At 42.1% G+C, this 15,737-nt stretch overlaps 1 protein-coding gene across 1 annotated transcript in view; it reads right to left on the reverse strand.

Annotated features, from left to right (window-relative positions):
- Positions 1-3,293: 3,293 nt before the first annotated feature.
- AK5 (adenylate kinase 5) overlaps positions 3,294-15,737 on the reverse strand; it is a 110,636-nt gene continuing 98,192 nt past the window's right edge. The window contains exons 10-13 of the mRNA XM_066625457.1: positions 12,485-12,648; positions 11,520-11,636; positions 7,347-7,532; positions 3,294-3,404 (exon numbers count right to left, since the gene is read on the reverse strand). Of these exons, the coding sequence (XP_066481554.1) occupies positions 3,294-3,404; positions 7,347-7,532; positions 11,520-11,636; positions 12,485-12,648 (578 nt within the window). The remainder of the gene's footprint in view (positions 3,405-7,346; positions 7,533-11,519; positions 11,637-12,484; positions 12,649-15,737) is intronic.

Consider the following 15,737-nt stretch of genomic DNA (forward strand, 5'->3'; position numbering starts at 1 on the left):
TCCTTCTTGCAGATGTCCTTGTATCGCAGCTGTGGTCTACCTGTAGGGCGCTTTCCTTGCACGAGTTCTCCATAGAGGAGATCCTTTGGGATCCGGCCATCATCCATTCTCACAACATGACCGAGCCAACGCAGGCGTCTCTGTTTCAGCAGTGCATACATGCTAGGGATTCCAGCACGTTCCAGGACTGTGTTGTTTGGAACTTTGTCCTGCCAGGTGATGCCGAGGATGCCTCGGAGGCAGCGCATGTGGAATGCGTTCAGTTTCCTCTCCTGTTGTGAGCGAAGAGTCCATGACTCGCTGCAGTACAGAAGTGTACTCAGGACACAAGCTCTGTAGATTTGGATCTTGGTATGTTCCATCAGCTTCTTGTCCCTCCTTGTCACCTCCTGATCTTCTTGTCACCTCCTTGTCAACCCTGTCCCTCCTTGTCACCTCCCTGATCTGTTTTCTCATTTCAAGGTCCCCTTCCGGTTTCTGGGCTGGAGGATGATAGTACACCCCCAGTATTACATTGCTCCTCAGGCCGTTGAGAGAGGTTAGGGGGATAGCAGCTAGAAATGGAGCTTTCTAGGTAGTAGAACCTGTTCTATGGAATTCCCTTCCTTTTGAGTTTTGAACTGCTTGCTGGTTTTTTTTATTTAATCTTTTTACAACTGATGGTTTTTATAACTGCTGCTTGCCACTGGTTGGCTTTTTAATATATTTATGCATTTTATGCATTTCTAATTTGTATGTATTTTAATGTGTTGTGAACCGCCTTGGGTGTCCTTCGGGGAGAAATATGGGATATAAATCAAGAAAATAAATTCCAACTAGCATCAGAACTCCCTGTGCCAAAGGGAAGCATTCTCTGTACATGTCTTCAGTACATTTCATTCCTTCAACTCAGCAATGCATATCCCAACATTTATGCACTAGCAACAGACCCATTATACGGTATTAGAAAAACTGAATGATTTCACATAAACTACATGAAGGATCTTAACATTTGTTTAAGAACTGATGGCAGATTTTTACTGCTACCCCAAAATGATAGGTCACACATGCTGAAATTCCATGAAAGAGAAACCTGTTTTTCCAAACAGGTGGAAAAATAAAGGTGGACCCATCTGTGAATTTTGAAACCTTGTAATGATTTTTCAAACCTTTAATTAGTAGATACACATTTGGCTCCAAATCACAACACAAATCAAAGTTTATATTGTTTTCTTTGAACGGTTTTCTTAATGTGGTGTTTTTCGTAAATGACAAGAAGTCCCAAGTCTTAACGTCAGAGTCAACCTGATTACACATCTCTGGCTTGTTCACACAAGCATGCTATTACATTAGTTTCATTAGTTTAAAACCAGGAAAATATTTGTAAAGGAGCTGAATCAAATATAAAAGTTAGAGAACAGGGAGGGGATCTCATTTTGTAATTCAGTGAATGAGCTTTTTATGCTGCAAATTTTAAACAAGTTGAAATGCAGAAATACAAATTATTTGCACACTGACATTTTTGGGCTGGACTAATATTTCATATAGCTTAAGAAATTATAAAAATGGCTACTTTTAGCACTTTTAAATAACTTTATTTGTATTACATCTTCATTACAAGAAAAGTAACTTGAAAATACAAATTTGCTATAAATGGTCATTGATAATGCAACAGTTGACAGAAAGATCAATCATGCAAGCTAAAATGGAGAAAGGGTATGTCTTTTTCCTAAGAATGCTAATACACTTTTATCTGCTTCAATACACTTCAATGTACAGAACCCCTTTAAAATTCTGGTCAACTTGTGAAATTTTATTTACATTTTTTGTGCAAAAAAATATGGAAATATGATGATACAGGCTGATTAAAACACATACTTTCACATTTTAAATTTTATTATATTCAACATCAGATAGAAACAACTTAGGATCAAAAATTGAAGCATACAATTGGTATATTTACTCCTCAACAGTAACCAACTTACATACATACATACATAGAAAGAGAGAGAGAGAGAGAAATGAGAGAGTACACATCTTAATGACATGAGCAATATTTGGTTTTGATAGTTTTTAGTAAGTGATTCCGAAACATCTTAATGCTGCGGTCCACCTCATCCTCTGCAGTGGGTCATGACACAATGCCCATATAGTGCTGCAATGCCTTCTTAGGAATCCTTGGAGGCTGCTTCCAGATCATGCCAGGTCTGTGACCCGTTCCACTGGCCACATGTGACCTGGAAGCTACCTATGGTCAAACCAGTTGTGCCCCAAAACTGAAAATCACTACCAGTCACTTTTGCGGGGCATTCTGGTGCCTGTGAGGCCAACTGAATGGGTTGCAGGTCTAGCGAGACTGGGAAGCAGCCTCTGGGGAGGTCCCAAGAAGGCACTTGGGTGAGCATATCAGGTTGCAACCAACAGTTTGAGAAATGCTGTTTTACTAGATAGCATTAATCATAACTCTACATTATCATTTTAATGTAAAAGAAACATCATTCCATAACTACATAGACAAGTTTTCAAACCACTTTGGCTGAAAATGGAGCAATTGTTCCTGTTGTGATGTGTTGTTTCCCACTCAACCTGTTTGTTGCACAAGGTATTTACACTGCTTTTCTGAGGATTGCTGGACTTCAACTGCTTTGAGATAATGATTGTGACTTAGGTCCAAATCCTATCCACCTCTTCTGCACCAATGCAGCTGCAATGCAGCCCTGAGATAGGGAACAAACATTCCCTTACCTTGAGGAGGCCTCCATGACTACCCATTACAGAATGCACTGCATGCACCATTGGCACGGCCACATTAGCGCTGGAAAATTGGATAGGATTGGGCCCTTAACCTAGGCATATTCCACCAGTAAAATAAAATGGCAGAAACAGATTTGTCAAGCAATATAAATAAAGAGCAAGCTTAAATAGCCTAAAAATTGCATTGTTTACAGAAATATATGCATATATATACGTGAAATATATGTCAGTTCTGTTGACTGGGAACTCAATGCCAATGGCATAGTATGCCAGGCCATAATGAACTGCAAGACATGATTTATATAAACCAGAGTCAGTGTTTTACCATGCTGCTTTTAAACCTGTGAAGTGCAAACTGACAGACAGCATACAAGTGAGTAGTTACTGTACTGTACCAGTTACATTTTTTTAAACAAGGTTTATGACATGCGCTAATCTCTCAAGACAGCAGCTATTGCTCTGAGCGCTAATTGCCCTGAGCAGTTTGAAGATCACTGAGTGTGTGTGTGTGTGTGTGTGTGTAAGAGAGAGCTAGAGAGAGAGCAAGCAAGCTTTGCAAATTACACGGTGTGCATTGAGAGAGATGGTACTGTTCCCGTTTTTTCCAGGAAAGTGTCCACTGTAGAACATGCTTCAAGGAAAACCTCTTCTGGTGTCCCTTCTGCATTTATCTGTTAAAAAGATTTGGAATAAAATATTTAAACATCAAAAGAAAAATCATTCTGATAATCTAATCTATGCCAATTTCTAAATTTGTCAGGTTAATGTGAATGCAATGTTAAGATACTTCCTGGGGTCACTGAAATTTGGGTTCAGGGCTGAAATGAATCTACAGCTTCTCTAGATGTGCATAGAAACAAGTGCTAGATAAAATTTGTCACGGCAATTTATAAATTTCCATGGAGCTCCCCAAAGACGCTTATACATCCTGCTGATCACTGGGGCTTAGACTTGTGAAAGGAGCCTCTGCAACCTTTCTTAAGTTTTTGGAGGAACATGATGAAAAGTTTTGTTTTGGGGCAACTTTACAGATCCTGGATTCTGGAAGACAATTAACAACCTCTATCATGCTGCCAAGCTAGACATTTTTCTCCTACACCATCTTCTAATAATTGATTATCCCTCATTTTTAACTTTGTTTTATCTTTACTCTACTTTGTTTTATCAAAGCAAAACTGGCAATTTATCAAGTCTAGGTGAAAAGATTTCTCTGCAGAATTTATATCCCACCTGAGAGGATGTGTAGGATTATATGGATGAAAGCAGTCCCTCAAATACCATGGCCCTGAGCTGTAAAGAACTTGAAAGTCAAGACTAGTACTCTGCATTGAGCCCAGAAATGAACTAGCAGCCACTGTAGTCGCTAAAGCAGCAGCCGAACCAAGTTGAACTGACGAGCCCCAGCAAACACACAGGCACCCACATTTTGCACTAGTGGCAGTTTCTGAACTCTCTTCAGAGACAGTCCCATGTAGAACATATTACAGGAGTCTAACCTCAATGGCACTAGAGCATGGGTCCCCACGGCCAGGTCTGAATGACCCACGTATGGTTGCAGCTGGTGAATCAGCCAAAGGTGAGCAGAGGCTCTTCTGGCCACAGCTGCCACCTGGGAATCCAGGAGCAGCTGCGGATCCAGAAGCATCCCCAAGCTACAGACCTGCTCCTTCAGATGGAGCGCAACCCCATTCAGAGCAGGACGATAGTCCAATACTGTTGTAGTTGTGGACTTCCTGACCAGGAGAACCTCTGTTTTATAAGGATTTAATTTCAGTTTGTTCATCCACATCTAGCTCCCAACTGCCTCCAGATAACGGTCCAGGACTTTGACTGTCCCCTTGGACTCAGGAGAAAAGGAAAAAGTTAGGTGCAATCAGCCTAGTGATTGCACCCTACCCCAAACCTCCAGATGACCTCTCCCAGTGTCTTCATATAACTAGGTTTAAGTCTCAAATGAGTGGTGCTAACAGCAAGGTGTATTGATCCCAGAGCCCTTTTTCCTGCTGAGTTCTTTGAAGTACAGCAAGTCCTCACTTGAGAAAGTTGTCAAAAAGCATATTTCTGGGAAAGGTGCCAGAAGTGGTGGCTTTATTCAAATTTCAGAATAACTACAAGACCCTGTCATTTTTTAGATTATCCAAGAATAAAAACAATTTAAAGCATTTGGTGTTTGGCCAGATTACTAGAAAGAAATTTTTGCAGTCATATTTCAGCTGGGTTTTTATGTTTGCTTTTTGTTTTTGCTGTGTCATGTTATGATTTTCCTTAATGGAAAATACTTCCATGTAGAAAAAAGCATGCTAAACCCGCATGTAGACTGTGTGTTGTATCACATGACCCTATATATATGGGCCCAAACTCAGAGGGCTACTGTGTGTGCATGGCGATTCCCGCTCTCCTTCCCACTGCAACCTATAATAACCCCTGAAAAGAAGCTCCTGACGGTTGGAGAGTCCTCCATATTAGCTGCAATCAGAAACAGTAAACCTAACTAGGTGTGCACAGAAGCACTTTTTGCCCTCATCTTTTTGGGAGTGTTTCATGCTTTTTCCTTGCACAGAAGTGCTCTGTGTGTGCCAAAAACATAATATACAAAGCAGCCTTTAGTTAACAGCATATCTTAGTCTGCCTGTTGAAAATGGGAAAAAGTCTCTCTTGGCTAGGCCAAAGCTGCTCGCCATTGATAGAATATATTTTGCATCAGGGAGATTGTGCCTATTGAAAGGAAGAGAAGGTACTTCAGTTAAGTCTCTGGAAGCCTGTATGATCTGCTTGTGGCTTTTTTAAAATGTGCAGGATTTTCCATAGCTGAATTACATTAAGAGAAAATGGCCTGTAAATATATCTGCTTCACATAACACAGGGCACACTAGGCTTTAATATTATCAGAGTGTTTCAGAGCCTTACAAATGTGCCACTTGTAGCTTTTTTTGCTTTGTCAGTGAACAACAAGCACTTAAAACACAAACACCAATAGTTTTTATAATACGGAACAGTTTGTTTCATACAGCAGCGGCAAAATATGTTTGATGGAGCACAGTTTTTCTCAATCGATAATCATGGAAATGTAATGCTTTCAAGATTACAGAAATGCGGGCCTGTTATTTAGAACTTTGAAAATAGGAAGATGATGTCGATGATGCAAGATATACTCTGCTCATAGGTAAGTTACTTCTGCTGAACTGTGCTCACGAGGGTAGCCACTTCAATCAGCACATTATTCATATATAAAGCTGGTGCAGCAAGATGGCCAGCACAGTGCTGTGAATCAAGACTTCCTTGGTTTGAGTCTCCCCTCCACTGTGAACTCACTGGGCGGCCTCTAACACACTACTTCCTCTCAGCCTTAGCTCCCTGATAGGCGGATAATGATACTTACCTTGCATGGTTGTTGTAAAGACTACACCAAGATAATACACAGGAAGTGCTTTGCACAATAAAACCACCAAGTTTTGTTGTTTTGAATGGATGTAGAGGAGCGTTTGAGAATGTTTGTTCTCAATGTTTGTTCCCTGCTGTACCACTCTGCATCATCCACCTATTGGAAGTACAACCAGCAGTAACTAGTAATGATGTCATCACCACTTACATCCAGATTGGGAGATCAGATTCAATGCGACAAGCACCGGTAAGAGGGCTTTTTGGAGCACGTGAAAAGTGCACGCTGGAGGTCTGCCTGCCAAGCTGAGTCTCCTACTGTGGCTTCTCATGTTGCATTGCTGGTCTTGCTACTATGTGGCAGGGGTCTGGGAGGTCCTGCACCACTGGATCTACCTCAAGTACCATTGGTAGTACAAATACCACTGGTTGAGAAACACTGCTGGAGAACCACTGCTATATGCTCTTCAGAAAGGCAAAAATTCCTTCTTTCTGGTTTACCCACATTTTAATTTGTGACTGTATAATTGATCAAATTAGTAAAGTACTCTGATCAAATAAGGGTCCAATCCTATCCAACTTTCCAGTGCTGATACAGCTGCAATGCAGCCTGAAGGGAACAAATGTTCCCTCACCCTGGGGAGGTCTCCATTTCTGCCTCCCCCAACTGCAGGATATAGCATGTGCTCCATGGCATAGCTGCATCAGTGCTGCATCACAGCTGGATTTTGCTGTAAGGGTCACATCCTAAGGAGCTCATACCAAATGAAGACAGCATTTTGTTTCCCATGCAGTTAGACAAATAGGTGCAAAAGAAATTGTGCAACAATAAATGTAGCATTTTATGCTCAGCAATAACTGAACATGATGTTCAGTGTGTCGTACACATGCAAAGCTTAGTCAGCATTGCATTGGCTATTGCGTGCAACCCCCTTACACAAGCAAAAAGATAATCTAGGGATCTCCTTTTTTGAGATTCCCCACTTGCAATCCCATAGTAAGCTAATCTGCGGTTTTGCTTCTTCAGATCTATCCTCACTGGGTGCTTTGTCATTTGCAGGGAAGGTTCTGATGCAGGATTTTCAATCCAAAACTCCTAACTTGCTGAGATAGCAGCATCCTGGGACGGGATGGTACCATATCAGAAAGTTAACTGCAAATTTGAATTAGCTGTCAACTTTTAGTTGAGGGAAAGAAAGTATGATAAACCAGTTCAAAAGCTTTGGGTAATTTACCTTAAACAATGGAATTTTGTTTTCATAATATGTGATCACAGGCTCAGTTACTTGGTAGTAGGTTTCAAGGCGCTTCATGATGGCTTCAGTGTTATCATCAAGACACTGGCTGCTTCCCTTCAGAAGGCGGCTGCTCATGGTCTTCGAGGAACAGTCCAGGCAGAGCACCAGGGACGGCTCCCCAATCTGGAGAAACGGAGAAAAAGAAGTCTGACTTTTTTCCAAAAACGTTTTCTTTTGAATGCCTTGCTTGCTCACTGGACATAAGAGCAGATGGCATTATAGTGTTCTTTCTCCATGGAAAATAGCATCAGACTGAAGAATAAACCAGGATTTCTGCAGAAAAAATTCAGAGTAGTGACTATTTTACTTCATGTTCCTGCACTTGTACATTTCCTCACCTCATATCCAACATCCTGACCATACGCATTAGGAATAGAACACGTACTGTGCCTCAGAAATGGGGAGTGATTCACAAAACCTTAGGCATCTCTTGGAATTTTTCATTTTGTTCAAAATGCAGTTGCCCAGCAATTAACTGGAAGCTATACAGGGAGCATATCAAACCTATACTGAATAATTCTTTCACCTGATCCAAACTGGCTTCAGTGCCAGCATGGCAGCTGCAAGGCACATTTGCACCACCAGGTGAATAAATAGTGCCAGCAGGGCACTCCTATGGAACTCCTTGCAACAGGATGTGGTGACTGGATGTGTTGACAGGATGTGGTGACTTAGGCATCTGGTCTGGATGTGGACAGGATTTATAGGATTGGACAGATTTATAGATGAGAGGTCCATCACAGCTTGCAAGCCATGAGACATAAGCTATCACAGAATGCCAGATGCAAGGGAGTGGCAATAGTAGGCAGGTATCTTGTTGTCTTGCAGCTCCCTGAGGCATCTGGTGGACCACTGTGAGATACACAGTGAGATCTTTGGCTGGCTCCAGCACAGCTCTTCTTCTGTTCTTCTGTTCATATGTCCTAGAAATGTGTTCACCTAGTATCAGAACCAACATTTTTATGAAGATTCTCATTCTTGGATGGACAATTAGATCAACATGAGTATGGCTAGGATCCAATGAATGTCCTGCAAGGAACTTGTACTAGTCCAGTAAAAAAGATGAGTGCAGAAGGGGTCACAGTTCAGCAACAGTGCCCTGCTTTTGATTCAGATGCTAAGATTTTGCCATTGGAAAGTTCTTTATTAAATACGGATAGTGTACCCAAACAATATATAGAAGGGAATCAATTCATCTCATACACAAGGAGGCACCAGTGTACCAAAAACTGCTTTTTAGACCTACTGAGGAGTTTTCATTATTCTGATAAAACAAAGAAACCACATTCTGTCATCTCCTGATGTTCCTGTAAATATTGTTGAGAAAGTAAGAATTCACCAAATATTTGCAGCTTTTTAAAATAAGTTACATCACACTTCTTAAGAGGGAGAGGGCAAATGAACTGTCTCTTGGAAGAACCAATAATTATATATTTAATTTCAGCACTTCAATGGTATGCTTGAGCAAATTCAATTTAGGTACGTATTTAGAGCTCTTTTATGACTTTGCGATCGGTCTAAGCATCGAATGATCAAATTAGTCTCGTCAGTGTTGTGCAAACTGCCGAATCATAACTTATAAAATGCTCTCTACCTGAGTGTTTTCTGTTTAATTAATTAAATGGAATCTAATCAGTCCACTTGGCAACAGGAACAGAGCTATGAGAAACAATGAAGTGCCTACATAATGATAACACTGGTTTATAGACCCCGATCTGATACTTTGCCTACTGCAGATTCCACAAGTCTAAAATCAAGATGAAACCAACAAACAGATTTGCACTGTCAAGAGGTGGGGTTTCCTAGTGATACTGGATCACTATTGCCAACTGGCAGTCACACAGCATTCTGCTGTGGTGTCAGCCATGCCCCTGCCACTGTGGGACAATCTCTCAGGCAGTGCGCCTGGAGCACTCCTGAAGTGTGCCTGATGTTTCTGTCACCATGGTGATGCAAGGGCAATATGTGGGTACTGGGAGCTGGAGCCAAAAGCGGGGGGAAGAGGAAGAGGCTTAGACCCAACAGTGAGGCACAGAAGCCTTGCTGCTGGCAAGGGATGAAGCAGCAGATGAGAGAAGTAACAGAAGGTGAAGGGAAAGCCCCCCACCTATCCTTCCGAGCAGCTCAAGAAGGCATGTGAGGGCCCAGGGGAAGGCCTAATCCCTTCCCTGTGGATCTTCTGAGACTTCCTGTGTCCAAATTTCAGCCCTTCTTCCACCCCACCTTCATCCTTTCTGGGGCCCATTTGCCGGGGCAGAGGGGAGCATGGGGTGCTTCCACCCCATCTGCAGCCCCTTTTCATCCAATCTATGGAAGAATGCTCTTAAAATCAACATTTCCTGATGTATTCTGCTTTTATAGTGGACATTCATAATAATTCATCTCATGCACTTACCGGCCACGCACTGGGACCTTCTCTATTCAGTTTTGATTTTCTGACAAGCGTTCTCTGTATGTTAGAACGTTCAGTAAAATCACCTTCAAAGGTAATATAAAAGAATTCTAAACAATAAATGCTAATGTAATGCTAATGTGTTAGCTAATGTTAGCTAACAAATGCTAGGTATTGTCCAAAAAGCTTGACCAAAAAATGTTTTCTGGGCAGAGTTCAACCTCCCCTAGTGTTTGATAGTGACTGAGTGCATTTGCCCTTATGGGATTCTCTGACCTTCCGTGCAAATTGAATTTCTTTATCACTGGTAAATTGAATTGATTGATCTATTAAATTTTATTTAATATCCAGAGTGTTGCATTCAAAAGAGTTGCATCATATGTAATCTCAGCCTAAAGGAGCACATGCTGGAATAAGGTGACAGTTTGTGCTCTTCTGCATGCAGACGAAACTGTACAACAATTAGATGTGCAACAACTTATGCAATGTGTTGTGTAAGTGCACAGTCAAGTCAGGATTCCATTTGGACTACTGAGGAAAAAGAACTCTGCATCATCACTTTTGCACATGCAAGCCCACATGACTGGAAAGATAATTTAGGATACAACCCTATGATCTCCAGCTACAGTAGTGCATGGGGTGAGAACCAGATGGCACATAGGGTGCCCGAACTATGGTGTTTGTGTTGACATGGCAGAAAAACTATAATTGCTTTATGATCCACCCATTTTCATTTCACACTATTGTAGATGCCTAGTTAGCTAGAGGCAAGCAGCCACTTCCTAGTCAGTCTCCTGGTCTTAACTCAACAGAGCGCAGTGAGTATTTGAGATGATGTAGTAGCTTGACTCGTGGGTCCTTTTTTTAAAAAGACAACTCAGAACAACACAATAGCATTTTGCTTAGTAGTTAACAATTGTGGCTTTAGAAAGTCTACATTTGTCAGGGGAGTGATCTGGCATCAGGGCTGACCTTAGGAGCTGTGGGGCTCAATTTTTGCAAGGGGAGGAGAGGCTACTCACCAGGATGAGTGGCAGTGGTGACAAACCCGACAACCCAACAGCGGTGATGAACCTGACAACCTGACACTGCCAACTGCTTTCGGGGGGGGGGTATGATTTCAAATCAATCGAACCCAGGACTGGGCAGGAGGGAGGGCCATCGAGAGGCAATGCCCCACTTGCCACACTCTCCTTGTGAAGCTTCACCATGTAAGATTCCATGCTGGAGCATCAGCTACAGAGTGAGGTTCAAGTTGTGCACACTTTGCCTGCCATCCCAGTGTGGGGTCCTTCCAGGTGCAAGGCCCAATTTGGCCAAATTGCCCTAAGGCCAACTTTGATTGACATCGTCAATTTTTTTTTCTAGGAGAGCCCTTGTGCTTGTATGACAAGCAGAAAACTTGAGTATGTTGTCATTTTTAAATCATTTTCTATGTTAGCTATTTAGGAATGCACTATTCTTCTGTATTTTTATTGCATATCATCTTAGATACATTTGTGCAGAGTGGTGATTCATCAGTTTTATATAGGAATTCAGGAGAAAAAAAATCTACATAAGCATCTCATGCTGAGAAAATCTATTTGGACAATTCCTACTTATCATACAGGGTTAAAAGGCACAGGACTTGTCTCCCCAAAAATGTGTGGGCAAGTCTGTAATGTAGAGCTGACACTGAAACAGTGGCAAATGGAAAGTTCAGTTATGACAAAGCTTACCTGACTCTCAAAGTCTTCTCCTTGCTTCAGCTCCTGGGGATAACCATCAATCAGGAATCCTGTTGTATCTCCTGAATTAGCAACTATTGCTTCTTTTAGGAGCTGGGTAACAATATCCTGAATTGAAGAACACAAATTGCTTTTTTCAGGGCCTGCTTTGGAAGTGGAAGTGCCATAGAGCAGTGGTTCTCAAATTCTCAAACCTTTTACCACAGGGACCCACTCTTTTAGAATGACAATCTGTCAGGACCCACTGGTAGTGATGTCATTAACCTGGAGTGATGTCATGGCTGGAAGTGATATCATCAAGCAGGAAAAATTTAACACCCCTATACAACAAAATTAAATCAAATATAGTAAATTTAAAATTACAATAAATATAAGTTTAAAAATTAGTTAAACTCAAGAAGAACCCTCCCAAGCAGTTGCTGATCTGTTTAAAAAAAAATTCCCCAAACATCCCAAAGGCTGCAATCCTATCCACACTTACCTGGAAGTAAGCTCCATTGACTATCATTGTTAAAAGCATGTACATAGTAGCCTGTTAAAAGTACAGATCTGTGACATTCATTTCCCCAAATGCAGTCACATACCATAGAAGCATCAAGTCTAATATATTAAAAATAAAAACACATTGAAATGAATGGGGACCCACCTGAAATTGGCTCACAACCCACCTAGTGGGTCCTGACCCACAGTTTGAGAAACACTGCTATAGAGAATAAGAACCAGACCCCAGGCCCTCATATATCCTCCAATACTGTGCTGTCATCATCACAAGCAGGCAGCTCCAAAATGCCTGTAGCTGTTATCACCTACAGACAGGAGAATGCTCAACAGTGACAATCTCAAGATAGAGAGCTGCTGGATACATATGCTTATGAACATGCATATGTATACATCTGAGCATCTCAACAGCCTGTGAAGGAGGGCAACAGCCCAACCCTATGCGAATTTGAGCTTACCCCTGGTACAAGTTTGCCACTTTCCATAGCCTCTCTGATGATCTTACTCCTTTCGGATAGTGATGACATCTCATGGCAGAGGAGCTCTTCTGTGGAAAGGTGCGTGAAGCCATATTTCTGTGCCAATTTCTCACATTGGGTTCCTTTACCAGAACCAGGGCCTCCTTCATAAATAAAAATTCTCAAATTAGAGGCAGGCTCACTCATCATGGGATCAAATGATAAAATGTCAATCACTGTATTGAAATGGAACCCTCCTGGAATCTTACAAATATATCAGTACCACAAACAGTATCAGAATAGATTGTGCAAATTAATCAAACTGGAAATATTTTACCCAGTTTCTTCAAAAAGGACTGATTTTTTTCCCAGAAGGAAGGCAAAGAGTTATTGGGAAATATTGGGAAAGCCACCAGAGTATGTTTAATATAGAAGATAAAGATGTTGGGATCAAACAGGAAGAAAAAGTGCTTGGTGATCACCACAGCAAAAGGGATGAAGCACTTGATTTTTGTGCAAACGTGTAAATAACTATTTGCCTATTCAGAATTTAGGTGAAAATTAGTTCGTTCAGACTACTACTATATCCCAAATGCATGGCAGGGACGCATGGGCAGGTAACCTAATAAAAACATTGCAGGCTAGTACCTCTTTGCAAGATTGCTTAAGTGCCACACATCAGAGGCAAATCTACACCTACCATCAATGCTGCAACAATAACCCAGGTCAGAACCCCTGCTTGGAGAAGGGTCATCAAAGAAGAGACACACAGCTTGTACTATTCCTGTTTCCTATCCATTTTCAGTTGAACAGATCTTAACACAGAGCCAAATTGATGGGTGCAGAAGGAAACGCGGGGCCATAATTGAGGCATTGCATGGGCCCTTTGGGCATGTAGGGCAGCCTAATCCTGAGCTGCCCGGTGTGTGGGAATGCCCTGGCACAAAAAATGGCTGCCGTGGTATCCTGTGTGCACCGGGCAGACGACAGCAGCTCAGCAGAAAGGAACATTCATCCCCTTCCCCCAAGTAAGGGAAGTAGCCCCGCAATGGAGCTACTCAACTCGGTGGCAGCTCTTTAGCCAGCGCAAAATCAAGAAGCCTCATGTTCAGGCTGTGAGGTCCAACATGGGGCTGTGGATACGGTGAAGCTCAGCTCCGCCAGTCCCGCCCCATCATCCCGCTCCCTCCCACGCTACGCCTTCCCCCTGCCCTCTGCCTGCCCCGGAATGTCTCCTCCCAGCCTCCCCCCACACCCCAACTTACCTGTCTGCCATCAGGTGCTTCGCACAGAGCACCAGGCAGTTGATCACCAGCCTCTGACCAGTGCTGTCCCAGTGCAGGCTGGCGCTAGGCCATCTCCGCTGCTGGGCTGGTGGTAATGCCTGCAAATGTGCTTATGGCATGTTTGCAACAGTGTACGCCAGCACTGAGCTAGCGCACACTCAATAGGATTGGGCCCTGAGTCTCCCACGGAGCCGGTACTTCTCTCCAAAGAATCAGAACATTATACAGATTGTTATACAATGCAATTATTGCATATGCCAGTTTTGCTTTCCTCTGACTAAAAGACAATTAATGTATTTCATACATTTCCATGTGACAAATAATGTACTACCACTCACTTGCTGAGCAATTATGGCCACTGTTAGTACATGCGGTGGTTCTATATGTGGTTGATGTCTCATTTGGATGCTTGCCACATACAGTGATTGCAAGTGTCCAAATGAGAAATGGAGACCAGCACAGAGGAGGCAGTTAATTACCACCTCATTCTCTTATGGAAAATGAGAAACCTGGTAATCAAGAAGCAACATCTAATGGAAGGATTTTTTTTGTTCCTTCTGCCAATTCCTTCACATTAATAATTCTGCCTTAGAAATGAGCCCCAAATACCTCACCACTGAGGTAAAATAAGCACAAAAGCCCAGTCAGTGCTGCAGAATCAGTCATTCCTTCTCATTTCTTTCTTATCCCTCAGACCAAATGTAGCCCTTGAGCCCTTGAGAATATGCATTCTCCGTTTTTCTTCAAGGAGAGACGAGAGCTGAAAATCAAATACGACCTGAATGTTCCTAGTATTTAAAGTTTTTCATTCCATTTTGCTTTAGGGTTTAGCTTTGAGGTCAAGGATAGATGAAGAGGCAGCAACTGACCCAGAAAATGCCAAGGACAATTGCTATGTGAAGAACATTGCAGGATTGAGGCATTTTTGAGGTCTTCTCAGTAGGCTTTAATCACCTCCTGCTTCACTTTGATGGATGGGTAAGGAATCAGTAGTTGTGAGAGGTGGGTTTTACCAACCCATAGCATTCTTTCTCTCTTCTCTTTAGCTTGCAGGCATCCTTCTACTCTGGTTAAAATTTGACCACAGTTGCTATAATCTTATGTACAGGAACAGACTAGAAGCAAGGAAGAAGATGATTTTAGCAATCCAATGTTTTCCATCCACCCCACCAAAGCAAGGGATTTCTTTTAGAAGAGTTTTGAATTTTTTTGAGTTTTGAATTAGAATTTTAAAATATTGTTGTACACATATGTACATATTTATCAATATCCTTTTGGTATTCAAAGTTCATATAACATGTAGACAGACCCCAAATTTGATTGAAAGATACTAACTGATACCATTGTGAGTATGCCAAAGGCTGTGGACTTGGTCATCAAGGAGATATTCTATGCTTTGGAAAGCCCTTTTTTAAACCTACTGAGAGTTTGAATTGCACCATTTTGAGGTATTTGCACTTGTACTCTTAATGGTACTTAATAATAATAATAATAATAATAATAATAATACATGTATTTATATACTGCCTTTCTTGGTCATCAGATTTCTCCTCAGACTTTATTCAAGGCGGTTCACATGGGCAGGCTGTTCTAAATCCCCGTAGGGATTTTTGCAATCAAAGAAAGGTTCTATCTTTCAAGAATGACAACATTTCAGATGGATCTTTTTGATCTGATATCACCAGGGCTTTTTTTTTGTAATGGAACGCACAGGAACGGCGTTCCGGCACCTTTTTTTCCCCTCCCCTTCCTCTCTGCCCCCACCTTTTTTCCCCCCTGCCTGCACCACCCTGCCCCCTTTTTTCCCCTCCTCTCTGCCCCCACCTTTTTCCCCCCTGCCTGCACCACCCTGCCCCCTTTTTTTCCCTCCTCCTTGCCCCCACCTTTTTTCCCCTGCCTGCACCACCCCGCTCCGCACTGCTGGCTAGAGAGGGATTCGAACCTCCAACCTTGTGCTCCACAGCCCA

The sequence above is a fragment of the Tiliqua scincoides genome, chromosome 4 (assembly GCF_035046505.1).
Source record: "Tiliqua scincoides isolate rTilSci1 chromosome 4, rTilSci1.hap2, whole genome shotgun sequence".
NCBI lineage: Eukaryota > Metazoa > Chordata > Lepidosauria > Squamata > Scincidae > Tiliqua > Tiliqua scincoides.